This window comes from Trachypithecus francoisi, unplaced genomic scaffold (genome assembly GCF_009764315.1).
Source record: "Trachypithecus francoisi isolate TF-2019V2 unplaced genomic scaffold, Tfra_2.0 Lachesis_group20, whole genome shotgun sequence".
Lineage (NCBI taxonomy): Eukaryota > Metazoa > Chordata > Mammalia > Primates > Cercopithecidae > Trachypithecus > Trachypithecus francoisi.
Genome location: NW_022681466.1, coordinates 36,494,374 through 36,513,950, shown reverse-complemented (window position 1 = coordinate 36,513,950; position 19,577 = coordinate 36,494,374). Strand labels below are relative to the sequence as shown.

Genomic DNA, 19,577 nt, shown 5'->3' with positions numbered 1-19,577 from the left:
GCCTGGCCGACGTGGTGATGCCCCATCTCTACTAGTACAAAAATTAGCTGGGCATGGTGGTGCATGCCTATAATCCTGGCTACTCAGGAGGCTGAGGCAGGAGAATCGCTTGAACCCAGGAGGCAGAGGTTACAGTTAGCTGAGGTTGAGCCACTGCACTCCAGCCTGGGAGACAGAGGGAGACTCAGTCTCAAAAAAAAAAAAGTTTTATTGATATTGCACAGTGCCCGTGGCCACGTGAAATCTCATGAATTCAACGCCAAAGGTATGGAAGTGGTCTTCTTGCCCCCAGACACAGTGTCTCTATCTTGACATAGGCCTCTAGATCAAAGGCTCACACAGACCTTTTAAGGCTCACCACACATGGTACTCTATGGAAAGGATTGTCAGCTCTGTGAAAGAGAACCCTGATAGAACATCAGGAAAGTCTGGAAGGATCACACCCTTGAAGGTGCCGTCAGTGTTACAGAAATAACCATGAAAGTTAGCAAGCTTGAAACAATAAATTCCTGCTGGGAAAACTGTCCAGATGTTTTGCATGACTTACAGGATTTACGATAGGTACCATCAAGAAAGTCATGAAAGAGGGCTGGGCATGGTGGCTCATCCCTGTAATCCCAGCACTTTGGGACACCCAGGCTGGCAGATCACCTTAGGTCAGGAGTTCGAGACCAGCCTGGCCAACATGGTGAAACCCTGTCTCTACTAAAAATACAAAAATTATCCAGGAGTGGTGATGCCTGTAATCCCAGCTACTTGGGAGGCTGAGGCATGAGAATCGCTTGAGCCTGGGAGGCAGAGTTTCAGTGAGCCGAGATCATGCCACTGCATTCCAGTTTGGGCAACAGAGTGAGACTTGTCTCAAAAAAAAAAAAAAAAAAAAATCACGAAAGAAGTTGTAGATACGGCAAAAAAGATGAGAAGTGAAGCATTTCAAGATACCGATTTTGGAGAAATTCAAGAATTAATAGATACCACACCAGAGAAGTTAAGAGAAGACAGATTGATGGAGCTCAGTGCTTCCAAACCAGTGCCAGGTGATGAGGAAGAAGATGTAGAAGAAACAGTGCCAGAAGATTGATGTTAAACAGTCTGCCAGAAAGCTTCTAATTGTTTAAGACTGCTTTTGACTTCTTTTAGACATTGATCTTTCTATAATACTGGCACTGAAATGAAAGCAAATGGTGGAAGAAGGATTGGTACTGTATAGAAACATTTTTAGAGAAATTTGCAAAAATGTCAGAGAGAAAGTATAGTATATTTCCATAAAGTTATACTGAGCATGCCTGCATCTATTGCCTTCCCTTCCACCTTCTCCACCTCCTCTGTCTCTGTTACCCCTGAGGGAGATGACCAACCCCTCCTGTTCTTCCTCTTCCTTAGCCTACTCACTGTGAAGACAAGGATGAAAATGTTTTTTGTTTTGGAGATGGAGTTTTGCTGTCATTGCCCAGGCTGGAGTGCGGTGGTGTGATCTCGGCTCACTGCAACCTCCACCTCCCGGGTTTAAGCAATTCTTCTGCCTCAGCCTCCTGAGTAGCTGGGATTACAGGTGCCCACCACCACTCCTGGCTAATTTTTTGTATTTTTGGTAGAGGTGGGGTTTCACCATGTTGGCCAGGCTGGTCTAGAACTCCTGAACTCAGGTGATCCACCCTCCTCAGCCTCCCAAAGTGCTAGGATTACAGGCCTGAGCTACCGCACCCAGCAGGATGAAGACTTTTTTGATGATCCACTTCCATTAATGGATAGTACATATATTTTCTCTTCTGTATATTCTAAGAATATAGTATATAAAACATATAACATACAAAATATGTGTTAACTGACTGTTTATTTTAACAGTAAGCCTTCTGGCTAGCAGTAAGCTATTAGCAGTTAAGTTTTTGGGTGAGTCAAAAGTTATAAATGGTGGTTCATACATGTATTCCCTCCCAGCAGTTTGGGAGGCCGAGGCAGACGGATCTCTTGAGGGCAGGCACACAAGACCAGCCTGGGCAACATGGCAAAACCCCATCTCTACTAAATATACAAAAATTAACCAGGTGTGGTGGAGACTGCAGTAAGCTGAGATTGTGCCACTATACTGTTGTCCAGCCTGGACAACAGAGCGAGACTCTGTCAAAAACAAAACAAAACAACCCCCAAAACTCATACTATACATTTTTTTTTTTTTTTTTTTTTTTGGTGGAGATAGGGTCTCACTTTGTCACCCAGGCTGGAGTGGAGTGCAGTGGTGTGATCACAACTTACAGCATCCTTGACCTCCTGGGCTCAAGCGATATTCCCATTTCAGTCTCCCCAGCAACTGGGACTACAGATGCTTTTCACCAAGCCCAGCTAATTTTTGTATTATTATTATTGTTTTTTGAGACAGAATTTTGCTCTTGTTGCTTGAGTGCAATGGCTTGATCTCGGCTCACCGCAACCTCTGCCTACCGGGTTCAAGCAGTTCTCCTACTGCAGCCTCCTAAGTAGCTGGGATTACAGGCGTGCACCATCACATCCGGCTAATTTTGTATTTTCAGTAGAGACAGGATTTCTCCATGTTGGTTAGGCTAGTCTCGAATGCCCGACCTCAGGTGATCCACCTGCCTCGGCCTCCCAAAGTACTGAGATTACAGGCATGAGCCATTGCGCCCGGCCAATTTTTGTATTTTTTGTAGAGATAGGGTTTTGCCATGTTGCCCAGGCTGGTCTCAAACTCCTGGGCTCAAGTGGTATGCGCACCTTGACCTCCCAAAGTGCTGGGATTACTCAGTCTATATGTGGATTTTGACTTCATTGGGTGACGGGGGACTCAGCACCCCTACCCTCCACATTGTTCAAGGGTCAACTGTACTTCTTCTCCTTTCAATCTTTATGTCGTTTATTTTTCTTTCCTAATTGCCCTGTCTAGGGCCTCTAGTACAGTGTTGAATATAAGTTTTAAGTTTGGGCATTTTTGCCTTGTTCTGCCTCATAGGGAGGAAGCATTCAGTCTTTTACCATAATTAGCTACAGTATTTTCATAGACATCCTTTATTCTTGATTTGCTGAGTTTTAAAAATAAAATAGCTATTGCAATTTAGCAAATGCTTTTTTAACATATGTTGAAATGATCATATGATTTTTCGCCTTTATTCTGTTAATGTTGGCAAGTTATAATTGATTTTTCCAATGTTAACCCATCTTACATTTGTGGGATAAACCCTATATTTTAGTGGTTGATTATCCTTTGTATATTGTGGAATCCAATTTGCTAGTCTTTGTATTTTTGTTTTCTTTGTAAAGCATTTTTATATGTACATTCCTGAGGAGGATTAATGTATAGTTTTCTTGTAATTTCTTAGTCTAGTTTTGATTGCCTCAGAATGAGTTGGTACTTATTGCCTTCTCTTCTGTTTTTTAGAAAAGCGTGTAAGGCCGGACGTGATAGCTCATACCTGTAATCCTAGCACTTCGGGAAGCTGAGGCAGGTGGACTGCTTGAACTCAGGAGTTTGAGACCAGCCTGGGCAACATGACGAAACCCTGTCTCCACAAAAAATACAAAAAATTAGCTGGGCATTATGGCATATGCCTGTAGTCCCAGCTGCTTGGGAGGCTGAGGTGGGAGGATCACCTGAGCATAGAAAGTCAAGGCTGCAGTGAGCTATGATGGCTCCACTCTACTCCAGCTTGCATGAAAGAGTGAGACTCTGTCTCAAAAAAAAAAAGTTTGTGTAGAATTGATGTTATTATTATTTTTAGAGCCAGGGCCTTGCTCTGTCACCCAAGCTGTAGTACAGTGGTGCCATCATAGCTCACCGCAGTCTTGGATTAGTTTGTTTAAAGGCTCCTTCCACTTCAGTCTCCAGAGTATCTAGGACTGTAAGTGTGTGCCACCAAGCCCAGCTAATAATAATAATATTATCATTATTTTTGAGATGGAGTCTTGCTCTATTGCCCAGGCTGGAGTGCAGTGGTGTGATCTCGGCTCACTGCAACCACCGCCTCCTGGGTTCAAGTGATTCTTGTGCCTCAGCCTCCCCAGTAGCTGGGATTACAGGCGCGGCACTACACCCGGCTAAATTTTGTATTTTTTAGTGGAGACGGGGTTTCACCATGTTGGCCAGGCTGGTCTCGACCTCCTGACCTCATGATCCGCCTGCCTCAGCCTCCCAAAGTGCTGGGATTACAGGCGTGAGCCACCAGGCCTGGACTATTTTTTTTTTTTTTAAATAGAGACAGGATCTTGCTGTGTTGCCTAGGCTGATCTTGAACTCCTGGTCTCAGGTGATCCTTCTACTTTGGCCTCTCAAAATACTGGGATTATAGGTGTAAGCCACCATGCCCAGCCCTGTCTTTTTTTTTTTTTCCCCTTAAATGTTTGATATTATTTAAATGGTGTGGCTAGAAGCTATGTTGAAATGGGCCAATGAATGACAGATATATAAGGAAATAGCCAGGATGGACAACTTTGAGAATTCTGTCTATTAAGAGAAGAGAGGATAGTCACTGGAGAAGTGTAAAGATTGAATCAGGCATTAAAGAAATACTGTTGTTTTCTTGACTGACATTATGTCTTTTAAGTTAGCTTCTTTGTTACTTAATTGTATTGCAGATACATCAAGAAATCTGGAATTTCATGAAATACATAGCACTGGGAATGAACCACCTTTGCTGATTATGATTGGCTACAGTGATGGAATGCAGGTCTGGAGTGTCCCTGTAAGTACACATGTGGTTGAATACCTAAAACATTATACTTCCCAGCATGTTAGCTTATGTGAAATCTGTAGATACTTTTTTTTTTTTTGGAGACAGAGTCTCATTCTGTTGCCCAGGCTGGAGTGCCGTGGCGTGATCTCGGCTCACTGCAAGCTCCGCCTCCCGGGTTCACGCCATTCTCCTGCCTCAGCCTCCAGTGTAGCTGGGATTATAGGCACCCACCACCATCCCTGGATAATTTTTTGTATTTTTAGTAGAGACGGGGTTTCACCTTGTTAGCCAGGATGGTCTCGATCTCCTGACCTCGTCATCCGCTTGCCCCTGCCTCCCAAAGTGCTGGGATTACAGGCATGAGCCACCGCGCCTGGCCAACGTTTTTTAAGTTAAAAAAATGTTTATTTTTTGATAAGTCACTTCTGATGAAGTTTGGTCTTCCATTCTGTTCTGTTTTTTTTTGAGACAGAGTCTCTGTCACCCAGGCTCGAGGGCAGTGGCATGATTGTAACTCACTCTGTCCTCTAGTGATCCTCCTGCCTCAGTCTCTGGAGTAGTTGGGACTACAGGCACGTGCTACCACACCCAGCTAATTTTTAATACTTTTAAATGGACATAGGGGCCTACTGTGTTGCCCAGGCTGGTCTTGAACTCCTGGGCTCAAGTAATCCTCCTACTTGGCCTCCTAAAGTGTGGGCGTTACAGGCATGAGCCACTGTGTCTGGCCAATTCTGTTTTTATAATTATCATATTATTAAGTATCTAAGATGTGGGATTTTTTTTTTTTAACTTGGCTTTACTTTGCAGAGGTAGAAGAATCATGCTGGTATGTCACAAAATTACAAGTGTTCTTTTTCTTTTGCCTTTTGGGAAGTGTAGTTGACATGTTTCAAGGTCTTGCAATGTTCTTTGTAATTTTGGTATTGTTCCAAAGGCATGGAGAAAGTACTTAAAATTTGGTAGTTTTTTTTTCTTACTGAGAGGAATATTTCTAGGTTGTGATAAAACAAAAGGGTTTTGTAAATGTAAATTTTTCTTATTAATAGAGACTACATTTTGCTTCATTATGCTGTTTGTTGACAGAATTGAAGACAAAGAGGAAGCTATACATTTAACAAGAGAGTTGAGCCTGTGTGATTAGGGGTGTTGACTGGATTGAACACATTCCTTTGGTGGTACTCAGGTTGCTTTAACTGCTCGCTTGTTTTGGTTATAATTAGAGGCATGACTTTTAATAGTTTAAAGTTAATTTCTGTTTATCTTTGAGTGCTTAAGGTCTTTAGTCTTTATTCCTCCTTATGCCTAGATTATATTTTGAGAGGCTTGAATTTTTTTTTTTTTTTTTTTTTGAGACAGAATCTTGCTCTGTCGCCCAGGCTGGAGTGCAGTGGTGTGATCTTGGCTCACTGCAAGCTCTGCCTCCTGGGTTCACGCCATTTTCCTGCCTCAGCCTCCCGAGTAGGTGGGACTACACACGCCTGCCACCATGCCCGGCTAATTTTTTTTTTTTTGAGACGGAGTCTCGCTCTGCCGCCCAGGCTGGAGTGCAGTGGCCGGATCTCAGCTCACTGCAAGCTCCGCCTCCCGGGTTCACGCCATTCTCCTGCCTCAGCCTCCCGAGTAGCTGGGACTACAGGCGCCCGCCACGTCGCCCGGCTAGTTTTTTGTATTTTTAGTAGAGACGGGGTTTCACCATGTTAGCCAGGATGGTCTCAATCTCCTGACCTCGTGATCCGCCCGTCTCGGCCTCCCAAAGTGCTGGGATTACAGGCTTGAGCCACTGCGCCCGGCCAAATTTTTTGTATTTTTAGTAGAGATGGGGTTTCACTGTGTTAGCCAGGATGGTCTCCATCTCCTGACCTCGTGATCTGCCTGCCTCGGCCTCCCAGAGTGCTGGGATTACAGGTGTGAGCCACCGCGCCCAGCCTGGGTGACAGAGTGAAACCTTGTCTCAGGAAAAAAAAAAAAAAAAAAAAAAGACAATCTGGGAAAATAAGCTTCTTATGTTTCATTGATTGAGCTCTCATTATGGTCAAAGAGGTTTATATACATATTATCTCATCTAATGTAGAAGTTACCTTGTTTTACAGGTGGTAAGGTCACACTGCTTTTAAGAGGTGGAAGTAGAATTTTAACCTAGTTATGTCTGAATTCAAATTCAAAGCCCATGATCTAAGAGCTATACTTCATCACTTTTCAAATGTGATTGCTAAAGATATGACATGCGAGTAGTTTTGTAGTTTAGGTTCAGTTTTTGTAGAGGTGAAGGGAATTTTCCTTTCTCCCTCTGAAATAAATTGACAATAGATTAACAGGAGGAAAAAGCATACACATGCACGAGAGCCACATAAAATGAGACTCAAAGAAGGGCCAGATGGCTGAAGCTTACATAGTGCTCTCTTCATAGGGGAGAAGGAAAAGGAGGAATGTAGTCAATTTTGAGAGTTAGTCAGTCATTCTCAAGAAAGTTGAAGGGGCCCAAAGAGCAGAAAATCGTTTCTAAGTGATTCTCTTGGAAATGGGACCTGAGCAGAGATGATAGCCTGTGACAAAGTCTGTCTAGGTGTGATGTCGTTTCTCGGTTTTCCTTCCTGCAATTTGAGATTAATCTTCTCTGGTTGAAGAAATTTCAGAGAGGGGAGAGGGAGGCAATTGTGTTTCTTCTAGAAGAGCTTCAGGAAAGGGAACTTTAGAGAGTTCCACCTTGTGCTTGTGAGGGAGAAGCAGGAGAACATCAGAAGTCCTTGGTTCTGAGGGCTTCTGAGGCCTTTTAATTTCCTTTAGCTCAAAATACTCCGCATGCCAAAATGCTGGAATTTGGAATATCGTTTTTTGAGCCCCAGTGTTTTCATTTGTAAAAGATTAGGATGTACCTTCAAATACTCATAATTATCTTTTATGTTTTACTCTGTTAGCCATTACTGTGTTGGAACCCTTCTGAAACTTATAACCATTATTCATTCAATGAGCATATGCTAGACAGTGGGCAGCCTGTTTGCCAACCTGAAAAAAATGACTCTCATGGATCTTTATAGTCTGTAATTCATACAGTTGGCCCTCTATGTATGTGTTTTGCACATCTGCAGATTCGACCAACTGTGGATTGAAAATATTTGGAATTAAAAAAGAGGGTGGTTGTATCTGTACTGAACACATATAGAGTTTTCTTTCTTGTCATTATTTCCTAAACAATGCAGTATGACAGTTATTTACATAGCATTTACATTGTACTAGGTATTATAAGTAATTAAGAGATGATTTAAAGTATATGAGAGGATATGTAAAGGTTGTATGCAAATACTGTGCCATTTTATGTAAAGTACTTGAGCATCATGGACTTTGGTATCCATGGGTGGTTTGTGGAACCAATCCCCCACAGATGCTGAGGGACAATTGTATTTGCATTTGCTTTTCTTTTTTTTGGAGTGCAGTGGGGGTGATCTCAGCTCACTGCAACCTCTGCCTCCCAGGTTCAAGTGATTTTCATGTCTCAGCCCCCTGAGTAGCTGGGACTACAGGTGTGAGCCACCACGCCAAGCTAATTTTTGTGTGTTTTTTTTTTAGGAGAGACGGGGTTTCACCACGTTGGCCAGGTTGGTTTTGAACTCCTGACCTCAAGTGATCAACCGGCCTTGGCCTCCCAGAGTGCTGGGATTACAGGTGTGAGCAACCGTGCCTGGCCTGCTTTTTAAAAATAGAGATGATATCTCACTATGTTGCCCAGATTGGTCTTGAACTCCTGGCCTCAGGCCATCCTCCTGCTGTGGCTTCCCAAACCACTGGGATTACAGATGTGAGCCATCATGCCTAGCTATGTCTTTGCTTTTGAGTAAGTGTAGGTGGGCAGAAAATCAACCCCTGTCCAAACCTTAGCTTAGTTTTTGCTCTTGTAGTATATACTCAGGACTCCCTCTTGTTGAGTATAATATAACTGTCCCACAGTGGCTCATGTCTGTAATTCCAGCACTTTGGAGGCCAAGGCAAGCAGGTTACTTGAGGTCAAGAGTTTGAGACCATCCTGGCCAACATGGTGAAACTCCATCTTTACTAAAAGTACAAAAATTAGCCAGGGATGGTCGTGGGCACCTGTAATCCCAGCTACTTGGGAGGCTGAGGCAGGAAAATTGCTTGAGCCCAGGAGGCGGAAGTTGCAGTGAGCCGAGATTGCGCCACTGCACTCTTGCCTGGGTAACAGACTGAGACTGTGTCTCAAAAAGAAAGACAAAACTGTCCCACCTGGGAGTCTCAGGTTAAGAAAATAAGCATATCCTGGTTAAACATTTAAAAAAATTGTCTATTGAAGTGCATAGATGTGAATGGAACTTAGATGATGTCTAGGAATATCGTTAATTAGAGTCAGCTCAAAAGCAGAACTGTGCAGTAGTTTACTCCCCAATCTCTACTGCTTTGTATATGACACCAGCTTTCCTAGCTTTCCTGAGCTGTCAGATCCCTTCTTTAAACACACCAGATTTGACATAGAATGATTGTTATGTTGGCATTCCAGATAAACAACCCCTTTTTCCAACCATCCCTAACAATGTTATTGACTCTTTTTTGGTGAGGTAAGTATAAGCTTTCTTGCTTAAAATTCTTAATTAAAAAAATCAAAATTATCTTCGTATATATTTTAAAAACCAAATAGTGGGGTGAGATTCAAATATGAAAAAAATGAAGTTCTATACGCTGCCTTTCTTTTTTTTTTTGTTTTGGAGACTCTTGCTCTGTCGCCCAGACTGGAGTGTGGTGACGCGATCTTGGCTCACTGCAACCTCCACCTCCGGGGTTCAAGCAGTTCTCCTGCCTCAGCCTCCCGAGTAGCTGAGATTACAGGCATGCATCACCACAACCAGGTAATTTTTGTATTTTTAGTAGAGATGGGGTTTCACCACATTGGCCAGGCTGGTCTCAAACTCCTGACCTCACGTGATCCACCTGCCTCAGCCTCCCAAAGTGCTGGGATTACAGGCGTGAGCGACCACACTTGACCTCAAAATATCATACTTTTTGAAGTTCTCTTCTCCCAGTTTTAGATAGATTGGTGCCATGAACTACAAAGTTTTTTTTTGTTTTATTTTTTATTTTTGATACGGAGTCTTGTTCTGTCACCTAGGCTGGAGTGCAGTAGCATGATCTCGGCTCACTGCAGGCTCTGCCTCCTGGGTTCAAGCGATTCTCCTGCCTCACCTTGCTGAGTAGCTGGGATTATGGGCACGCGCCATCACATCGTGCTCATTTTTGTATTTTTAGTAGAGACAGGGTTTCACTGTGTTGGTAAGGCTGGTCTCGAGCTCCTGACCTCGTGAACTGCCTGGCTCAGCCTCCCAAAGTGCTGGGATTACAGGCATGAGCCAACGTGCGCGGCCACGAACTATGAAGATTTAAATGGTGTTCATTTATTCAGCACATGTCTGGGATATACAGTGGTGAGCACAACAGATGTGGTCTTTGCTGTCATGGAGCTAGTAGGAGAGAGAGATTTAAATAAAAATAAATGCATATACAACTTAAGTTGTAATATGAGAAAAAGGATGACATTATGACAAGGAAGTGGCATATAAGCTAAAAAATACTTAGGGTAAGACTGGAACAATAAACAGTAAACAGAGGTTCTGAGATGAAAGCGTTCTTTTCTGTATAGTTAGAGATTGATTTAGATTTCTCAAATTTTTTCTCTTTAAAGAGTATTGAGGCCGGGCATGGTGGCTCATGCCTATAATCCCAACACTTTGGGAGGCTGAGAGTGGTGTATTGCTTGAGGCCAGCAGTTTAAGAGCAGCTTGGGCAACATGGTGATATCCCATCTAACCAAAAACCACAAAAATTCAGGCTGAAACAGGAGGATCACTTGAACCTAGGAGGTCGAGGCTGCAGTGAGCTGTGATTGCGCCACTGCACGCCAGCCTGGGTGACAGAGCAAGACCCTCTCAAAAAAAAAAGAAGAAAGAAGAATATTGAGATAAATATCTTTATGGTCATATAGTTTAGAGAGATCAATAAAAGTAAGGCTCCTGATAGATTTTCCAAATTACATTCTTTTACAGCCATGTCATTTGTACTTATCCCATACATTTTTAATTCATTCACTCAGCAAAGATTTATTAATTGTGTGTTACATGCCAGACTGTGTTGAAGGTGCTGAGACAACACTGAACAAAACAAAGTCATTCTCCTTGTGGAATTTTCATTCTGGTAGGTGGGGAAGCTAGATTTAGTAAATGTGTGCCATGTTAGATGGTGATAGATGTTATGTGTGGTAGGGGGTTGGTGTTGTCATGGGTTGCTGTTCTATATAGGATGGTCTGGGAAAGCCTCTCAAAGATCCAGTGCCATAGTGGAGTGGTGTGAAGTTATCCATATGGGTATTTGAGGGAGGAACACTCCAAGCCAGTATAAACACTCTGTGGTGCAGAATATGTTTCTTATATTTAAACAGTAAGGAGGCAGTTTAGCTGGAGTTAGGGGAGCAAAGCAAAGAGTAAGAGATTATGTCCAAGAGGTGGCAGTTGGCTAGGGCTTTGTTTTAGCCCTTGTAAGGACATCTAAAATTTCAAATATAGAGCAAAGTTGGAATTTTACAGTGAAAATACTTATACCCACCATCTAGAGCAGCAGTCCCCAACGTTTTTGGCACCAGGGACCGGTTTTGTGGAAGACAGTTTTCCCACGGGGTGGGAATAGTTTCAGTATGATTCAAGCACAGTAAATGTATTGTTCAGTGTATTTCTATTATTATTACATTGTAATATATAATGAAATAGTTATACAACTCACCATAATGTAGAACCAGTGGGAGCTCTGAGCTTGTTTTCCCACAACTAGATGGTCCCATCTGGGGGTGGTGGGAGACAGTGACAGGTCATCAGGCATTGGATTCTCACAAGGAGCATGCAGTCTAGATCCCTGGCATGCGCAGTTCACAACAGGGTTCGCATGCCTATGAGAATCTAATGCTGCTGACCTGACGAGAGGCAGAGCTTAGGCAGTACTGTGCGTGATGGAGAGCAGCTGTAAATACAGATGAAGCTTTGCTTTTGCTTGCTTGCTTCTCACCTCCTGCTGTGAGGCCTGGTTCCTAACCAGTGCCTGGCCCAGGATTGGAGACCCCTCAACTAGAGTATACCCTTAAAATTTTCCTATACTTTCTTTTTTCCCATTTTTTTTTTTTTCAGGCAACCCTCAGAACCAGAACGGGTTCATAGAGCTGCCTACTATACTTTCTCATATCCATCTTATTCGGTGCATTTCAGAGGAATGCAAACATCAATATGCTTTCCCCTAACTACTTTTGCATGCATATAATTAACTAGAGTTCAATATTTGGTTAGTTTTTTTTGTTTTTTTAGACAGAGCCTCGCTCTATTGCCCAGGCTGGAGGGCAGTGGTGCGATCTCTGCTCACTGCAGCCTCTACCTCATGGGTTCAATCGATTCTCATGTCTCAGCCTCCAGAGTAGCTGGGATTACAGGCACATGCCACCATGCCTGGCTAATTTTTGTGATCTTTTAAATTTTAGCTATTTTGGTAGGTTATACCTTGAGGATTTACTTAGCATTAGCATTTCCCTGATGACTAATAATGTGGAGTACTTTTTCATGTTTCTTGGCCGTTTGTATATATTTTAGCAATTATTTGTATAATTTTGTTGCCCAGTAAAAATTGTAGTTGCCGGGTGTAGTGGCTAAACCTGTAATCCCCAGCACTTTGGGAGGCTGAGGTGGGCAGATCACAAGGTCAGGAGATCGAGACCATCCTGGCTAACATGGTGAAATGCCATCTCTACTAAAAATACAAAAAATACAAAAAAATTAGCCCGGCGTGGTGGCAGGCACCTGTAGTCCCAGCTACTTGGGAGGCTGAGGCACGAGAATGGCGTGAACCTAGGAGGTGGAGCTTTCAGTGAGCCGAGATTGCACCATTTCACTCCAGCCTGGGCTACAGAGCAAGACTCTGTCTCAAAAACACCACCACCACCACCACCACCACTACTTAGTTGTAGAAGCCATTGGAGGATTTTGAATAGAGGTAATATCACTTTTAAAAATAAGAAAGGTATGTGAAGAGCAGATTTGGGTGGAAAGGTAGTGAATTTGGTTTTAAATGTGCGAACCATAGACTGTTGCTGGTCCATGAACTGGTGATAGTGAATCATTTGTTACTGGCAGCAAAAAGGTAAAGTGCAGAAAATGAGAGTAAGCTTTTAGAAACCTGTAGTATTTGCCAGTGCATACTCTCCAAACATATGTATATAGTTTACAGAAGTATCATTTGTGCCAACTTTTAGAAAAATAAAAGGAAATTGGTCTTTTATGACAAATGGTTTGAAAAACACTATCATTAAGGCATCCAGTTGGAGAAGGAGTTGTTTTTGAGAAGTATGTTTAGACATGCAATCATGTATTATTTTATTTCACACAAATAACAATTCTGTGATTATTAACGTTCATTTTAGGATTATACATTCTTTGTAGTCATGAGAATGAGATACAGAATTTTCAAGGAGGAGATTTGAATTGCAGAATGAGGAGTTGGACTTATTCTTTCAGCCATAATAATTTGGACTCATTGAGAAGCTTTTGGAAACATACATTCCAAAAACTGTCTGTAATATTGATTTTGTGGTTGCAGTGGGATGAATAGCAGGAGAAAAGAAAAGGTTATAAGGCTAGTTAGGAGTGAATTTCAACACTGTCTAAATGTTAGATGTTCAGAGCCTGAAGTAAGTTTGTTACTGTGAGAGGATTACCAAAAACCATGGTAAGTGGTTAGACATTTAGAAGAGAAGAAAGTCAAAGATGTTTCCAGAGTCTTGACCTGGGGACTGGTGCTGCTTAGTATGAAAGATGGCATCATTTTAGCAGAAATAGAATTTGATTATTAGACTTAGACTATGTTAAAAATCATGTAAAGCAGAAATTGTATAGCATCTTGTCTTACAAGTAATAAAGGGTTCTCACTTAAAGTTTCAGTGGTAAAAGTCTTCTGATATTTTCCTATAATTTTTGCTATCTGTTTAAATGCCTACTTAGTTTTCTCTTCTCTTCTTTTCTTTTTGAGACATAGTCTTGCTCTGTCACCCAGGCTGGAGTGCAGTGGTGCAATCATGGCTTCAACCTCCTGGGCTCAAGCGATTCCCTCACCTCAGTCTCCCTAGTAGCTGGGACCATAGGCATGCACCACCATGCCCAACTAATTTTTGTGTTTTTTTTTTTTTTTTTTTTTTTGTAGAGGTGGGGTTTTGCCATGTTGCCCAGGCTGATCTTGAACTCTTGAGCTCAAGCGATCCTCCTGCCTTGGCCTCCCCACAGTGCTGTGATTACAGGCATGAGCCACTGCGCCCAGCGTCTTATCTTCTTTTGAAATGCTTAATTTTTTCTAAAAAAAAATGGAGAATATATTTATTACAGCACCTAAAATATGGCGGTTGTATTGTGTGAAACAGTATACAGTTGGCCCTGGGTATCCATGGATTCTGAATACGTGGATTCAGTCAATATGGATAGAAAATATTTGGGAAAAAAGTAAAAAATAATTCAACAATAAAAAATAACACAAATAAAAATGAAAATATAGGTATTTACATAGCACTTACATTGTATTAGGTATTATAAGTAATTTAGAGATGATTTAAAGTATATAGAAGGATGTGCATAGGTTATATATTCATAGTTTATGTGCAGATACCATGCCATTTTATAAAAGGGGCTTGAACATTGGAGGTTTTGGTGTCCACAGGGATTCTGGAACCGATCCCATGCGGATACAGAGGGATGACCGAATTTTCGTTTCAAAAGTTAGTATTTGTAGTGTTTTCTTGGAGCTGTGTATATGCGGTACTTCAATGACCTAACACTAGGTGTCGCTACCACATTGATCTAAGAAAAGTGCATCTGCTCCTTGAAAGGAAATTTTTGCCCTAAAGCTTTTGTGTAGTTTTTATACACTAAAAGCTTTAGGGCAAACATGCAAGGGCATTCTTGAGGTAAATACCAATTAGTCTACTATTTATTAGAGGTTAGGTGCCAATAGACCTTGCCATGTTAAGATTGTTAGCCAGGAAACAGTTTTTATGGGTTTCATTTGGGAGTAATATAAAGTTAGTGATTTGGGTACACTGGCAAGCAGAGAGAGGTTGAATATGGATGGAGTCCAGTGAAAAAAATTGCCTTTGTTGAGAATAGGACTTTATTTTCTTTGGTGCATTATCTTCTTCCTGGAAAGAGAAGTAATAGGTGGATCCTTAGACATCTGCAGTGGGAGGGAATTGGTTGTTATGGATGAATAAAAGCAGAAATGAAGAGTAATACTGAAGAAACTTCTGGAATTTACTCATATTGGTGGATTAAAATATCTTTTCCTGTAGTATGTTTCTTAAAGTATCACTTCAGAGAAGTCTTGCATCTGAAACTTAATTTTTCCCTGTGTGCAAATAGTGGCGTGACTCTTGTTGATTTGACGTAGGCAGTAGACATTACTGTGAGTTTGAAATTTATCATTGTAAGTTTGACTCTTTCTTATTTGAGATCTTTTTGATGATTTTCTACTCTAAAACAGTATATTATTTGGACCTAAGCTGATTTATAAGTCTGTGGAATGCAATTTTTTTCTGATAAATGTTATTGAATATACATACAGTAAAATGCACAAATCTTATGTGCATAGATTGAATACATATACATTATATATATATATATATATATATATATATATATATATATAACATTCTAACCATCATCCTGGATTAAGATATAGAACATTTCCAGTACCTCAAAAGAATCCCTCGTGCCACTTCCTTGGCAATACTACCCTCTTTCCACCTCCAAGTAACCATTATTCTGCTGTTCTGACTTCTATCACCACAGATTTGTTTTTTTCTATTCTTGAATGTCTAAAAAATACGGTCATAGATTTAAAAAGTATACTTTTATTTCTGGCTTGTCTCTTAACATTATGACTGTAAGATTTGTTTTTATGCTATTGTGTGTAACATTAATTTTGCTGTGTAGTATCTATCATTTGAATACAATAATTTTTTAAAAAATCCATTATATGACTGATAGACATTTTTGTTGTTTCCAGTTTTTGAGTATTAATAAAGTTGCTCTGAAAATTCTTGTATATGGTAATTTTTCATGGACATAAACAAAAAATGGTAATTTTTGCTGTATATAGACACTCATTTGTCTTGGGTGTTGATCTAGGAGTAGATTTATTGTGTCATAGGATAAGTACATGTTTACCTTTAGTAGGTACTCCCACATAGTTTTCAAAAGTGGTTTTGCCAACTTTGTACTCTCACCAGAAGTATTTGGAATTTCTGTCTGTTCTGCATTCTCAGCAGCACTTGGTATTGTCAGTCTTTTCCGTTTTGGCCATTCTGTTGTGGATGTGTTGATATCTTCTGTGAGGCTGTGAGGTTTTAAAAATGCTTTTAAGGGGGCTTGGCATGGTGGCTCATGCCTGTAATCCCAGCACTTTGGGAGGCCGAGGTGGGTGGATCACAAGGTCAAGAGATCGAGACCATCCTGGCCAACATGGTGAAACCCCGTCTCTATTAAAAATACAAAAATTAACTGGGCGTGGTGGCAGGCGCCTGTAGTCCCAGCTACTCGGGAGGCTGAGGCAGGAGAATCACTTGAACCTGGGAGGTGGAGGTTGCAGTGGGCCGAGATTGTACCAGTGCACTCCAGCCTGGTGACAGAGCAAGACTCCGTCTCCAAAAAATAAAACATGCTTTTTAGGCTGGGCACAGTGGTTCATGCCTGTAATCCTAGCACTTTGGGAGGCTGAGGTGGGAGGAGCCTTTGAGATTAGAAGTTTGAGACCAGCCTGGGGACCATAGTGAGATCCCGTCTCAACCAAAAATAAAACATTAGCCGGTCCTCGTGGCGTGTGCCTGTGGTTCCAGCAACTCAGGACGTTGAGGGGAGAGGATCACTTGAGTCTGGGAGATCAACGCTACAGTGAGCTATGATCATGTTACTGCCCTCCAGCCTGGGCATCACGGTACACAGTAAGACCCTTTTTCAAAAAATGCTTTTTATTTTGCAATAAATTTCAAACTTCCAGAAAACTTTATAATGTATACAAGGTATTCCTGTTGCCCATCATGGAGATTCACCAATCATGGATTTTGCCTTATTTGTTTGTCATTCTCTCAGTCTGTGTATCTATGCATATATTTTCTGAACCATAATTTCCATAAATTATTATTATTGTTTTTGAGATGGAGTCTCGCTCTGTTGCCCAGGCTGGAGTGCAGTGGCGCGATCTCGCCCACTGCAACCTCTGCCTCTTGGGTTCAAGCAATTCTCCTGCCTCAGCCTCCTGAATAGCTGGGACAACAGGCATGTGCCGCCATGCCCAGGTAATTTTTTGTATTTTTAGTAAAGATGGGATTTTGGCATGTTAGCCAGGCTCTTCTTGAATTCCTGGCCTCAAGTGATCCAGTCACCTCAGCCTCCCAAAGTACTGGGATTACAGGCGTGAGCCATCGTGCTTGGCCTGTTTTCATAAATTATTTAGTATAATTTCCTAAGAATAAATGTATAGCCATAGCACTGTCATCAAATCCAGGTCATTTAAATTTGACACAGTAGTATTGTGGTTCAGATTTTTTATCTTTTACTCTATTATTATTTCTTTTTGTATCTTTGTTTACTCCAAGGATATGAAAATATTCTCTTAGGCTGGGTGTGGTGGCTCATGCCTGTAATCCCAGCACTTTGAGAGGCCAAGGCAGGCGGACCACTTCAGGTCAGGAGTTCAAGACTAGCCTGGCCAACATGGTGAAACCCATTGCTACTAAAATACAAAAATTAGCTGGGCATGATGGTATGTGCATATAAGCCCAGCTACTTGGGTAGCTGAGGCATGAGACTTGCTTGAACCCGGGAGGCACAGGTTGCAGTGAGCCGAGATTGCGCCACTGTACTCCAGCCTGGGTGACAGAGTGAGACTCTGTCTCAAAAAAAAAAAAAAAAAAAAAAGGCTGGGCATGGTGGCTCACGCCTGTAATCTCAGCATTTTGGAAGGCTGAGGTGGGCTTATCACCTGAGGTCAGGAGATCGAGACCATCTTGGCCAACACAGTGAAACCCCATCTTTACTAAAAATACAAAAATTAGCCAGGCGTGATGGCACACACCTGTAAGCCCAGCTACTTGGGAGGCTGAGGCAGGAGAATCACTTGAATCCGGGAGTCGGAAGTTGCAGTGAGCCAAGATCACCACTGCACTCCAGCCTGGTGACAGAGTGAGACTTTGTCTCAAAAAAGAAAGTTCCTTTTCTTTTAGAGAGTTGTATTTACCTTTAGGTTTAAGATTCATTAAAACAACAAATAACAAACAAAAAACCCCCAAAATTTTGTATGTGTATGGTATGAGATGGGGTCAGGGTTATTTCTTTTTCATTTCGTTTCCTTATTTTTTAGAGACAGAGTCTCATTCTGTTGCCAAGGCTGGAGTGCAGTGGTGCCATTATACCTCACTGCAGCCTCCAAGTTATAGCTCACTGCAGCCTCCAAGTCCTGGACTCAGGTGATCTTCCTGCTTCAGACTCCTGAGCAGCTAGTACTATAAGCATGTGCCACCGTGCCCGGCTACTTAAAATTTTTTTTTTTTTTGTAGAGAGGGGCTCTCATTATGTTGTGCAGGCTGGCCTTGAACTCCTGGCCCAAAGCAGTCCATCTGCCTAAGCTTTATTTCTTATTTATCTCTATTTTTAGAATAATGATACCCAATTGATTCAGCACCATTTCCTGAAATGACCATTCTTTACCCAATTAATTGGAATAATACCATAGATGTGTGGGTAATTCTTATACTCTATTTTTTCATTGGTTTAATTGTCTACTTTTGAATTCTTTTTTTTTTTTTTGAGACGGAATTTCGCTCTGTCGCCCAGGCTGGAGTGCAGTGGTCGGATCTCAGGTCACTGCAAGCTCTGCCTCCCAGGTTCACGCCATTCTCCTGCCTCAGCCTCCCGAGTAGCTGGGACTACAGGCGCCCGCCACCTCGCCCGGCTCGTTTTTTTGTATTTTTTAGTAGAGACGGGGTTTCACCGTGTTAGCCAGGATGGTCTCGATCTCCTGACCTCGTGATCCGCCCGTCTCGGCCTCCCAAAGTGCTGGGATTACAGGCTTGAGCCACCGCGCCTGGCCTCTACTTTTGAATTCTAAGTTTGCTAGAAACTCAATCTGAGAAATTCCCCAAATAAACAACAATTTCTTGCTCTTTGCTTTAAATCTATTTTATTTCCACTCTAGCCCTTCCTGCTAACATTTATATTTTTATTAGAATAGTACCATAATTTTTCCATTCAGCCACATTGAAATGTTTGGGTCTTTGTCAAGTATTATGAGATACAGATAAACTAAGACCTGAGCTGTCTTGAGGAGATAATTTCTTACTTGGGGGAAATGTCACTAAATATTTGCAGTCTGTGTCAGTGGTTCCCAGCCAGGAGTAATTTTGTTCTCCAAGGGGCCATTTGGCTATTTTTTTTTCATTGTCATGACTGGGGATTGCAGCTGGCATGTGGTAGATAGAAGCCAGAGATACTGCTACACATCCTGTAATGTACAGGACAGCCTCCCCAAACTAAGAGTTGTTGAGTCCAAAACATCGGTAGTGCTGAGGTTGAAAAACCTTGATCTGTTTGATCAGTATTAGGATAGAGGTATAAATGAATGGCTGTAGAGCCCCCAAAGAATGACGGGATGCCTGGGGGAGGGTTTTTTTTTCTTTCTTTCTTTTTTTTTTTTTAACTCAGGATCAGACCTGAGGGAGTTTTGTTGCTGCTGCTGTTGTTTTTGAGACGGAGTTTCGCTCTTGTTAGCCCAGGCTGGAGTGCAGTGGTGCGATCTCGGCTCACTGTAAGCTCCGCCTCCCGG

The 19,577-nt window shown here is 41.9% G+C and overlaps 1 protein-coding gene across 13 annotated transcripts in view; it reads left to right on the top strand.

Moving 5' to 3' along the window:
* BCAS3 (BCAS3 microtubule associated cell migration factor) overlaps positions 1-19,577 on the top strand; it is a 736,060-nt gene that overhangs the window by 23,444 nt on the left and 693,039 nt on the right. For all 13 annotated transcript variants that reach the window (XM_033183763.1, XM_033183759.1, XM_033183754.1 and 10 more), the window contains one exon: positions 4,585-4,691. In XM_033183763.1, the coding sequence (XP_033039654.1) occupies positions 4,585-4,691 (107 nt within the window). The remainder of the gene's footprint in view (positions 1-4,584; positions 4,692-19,577) is intronic.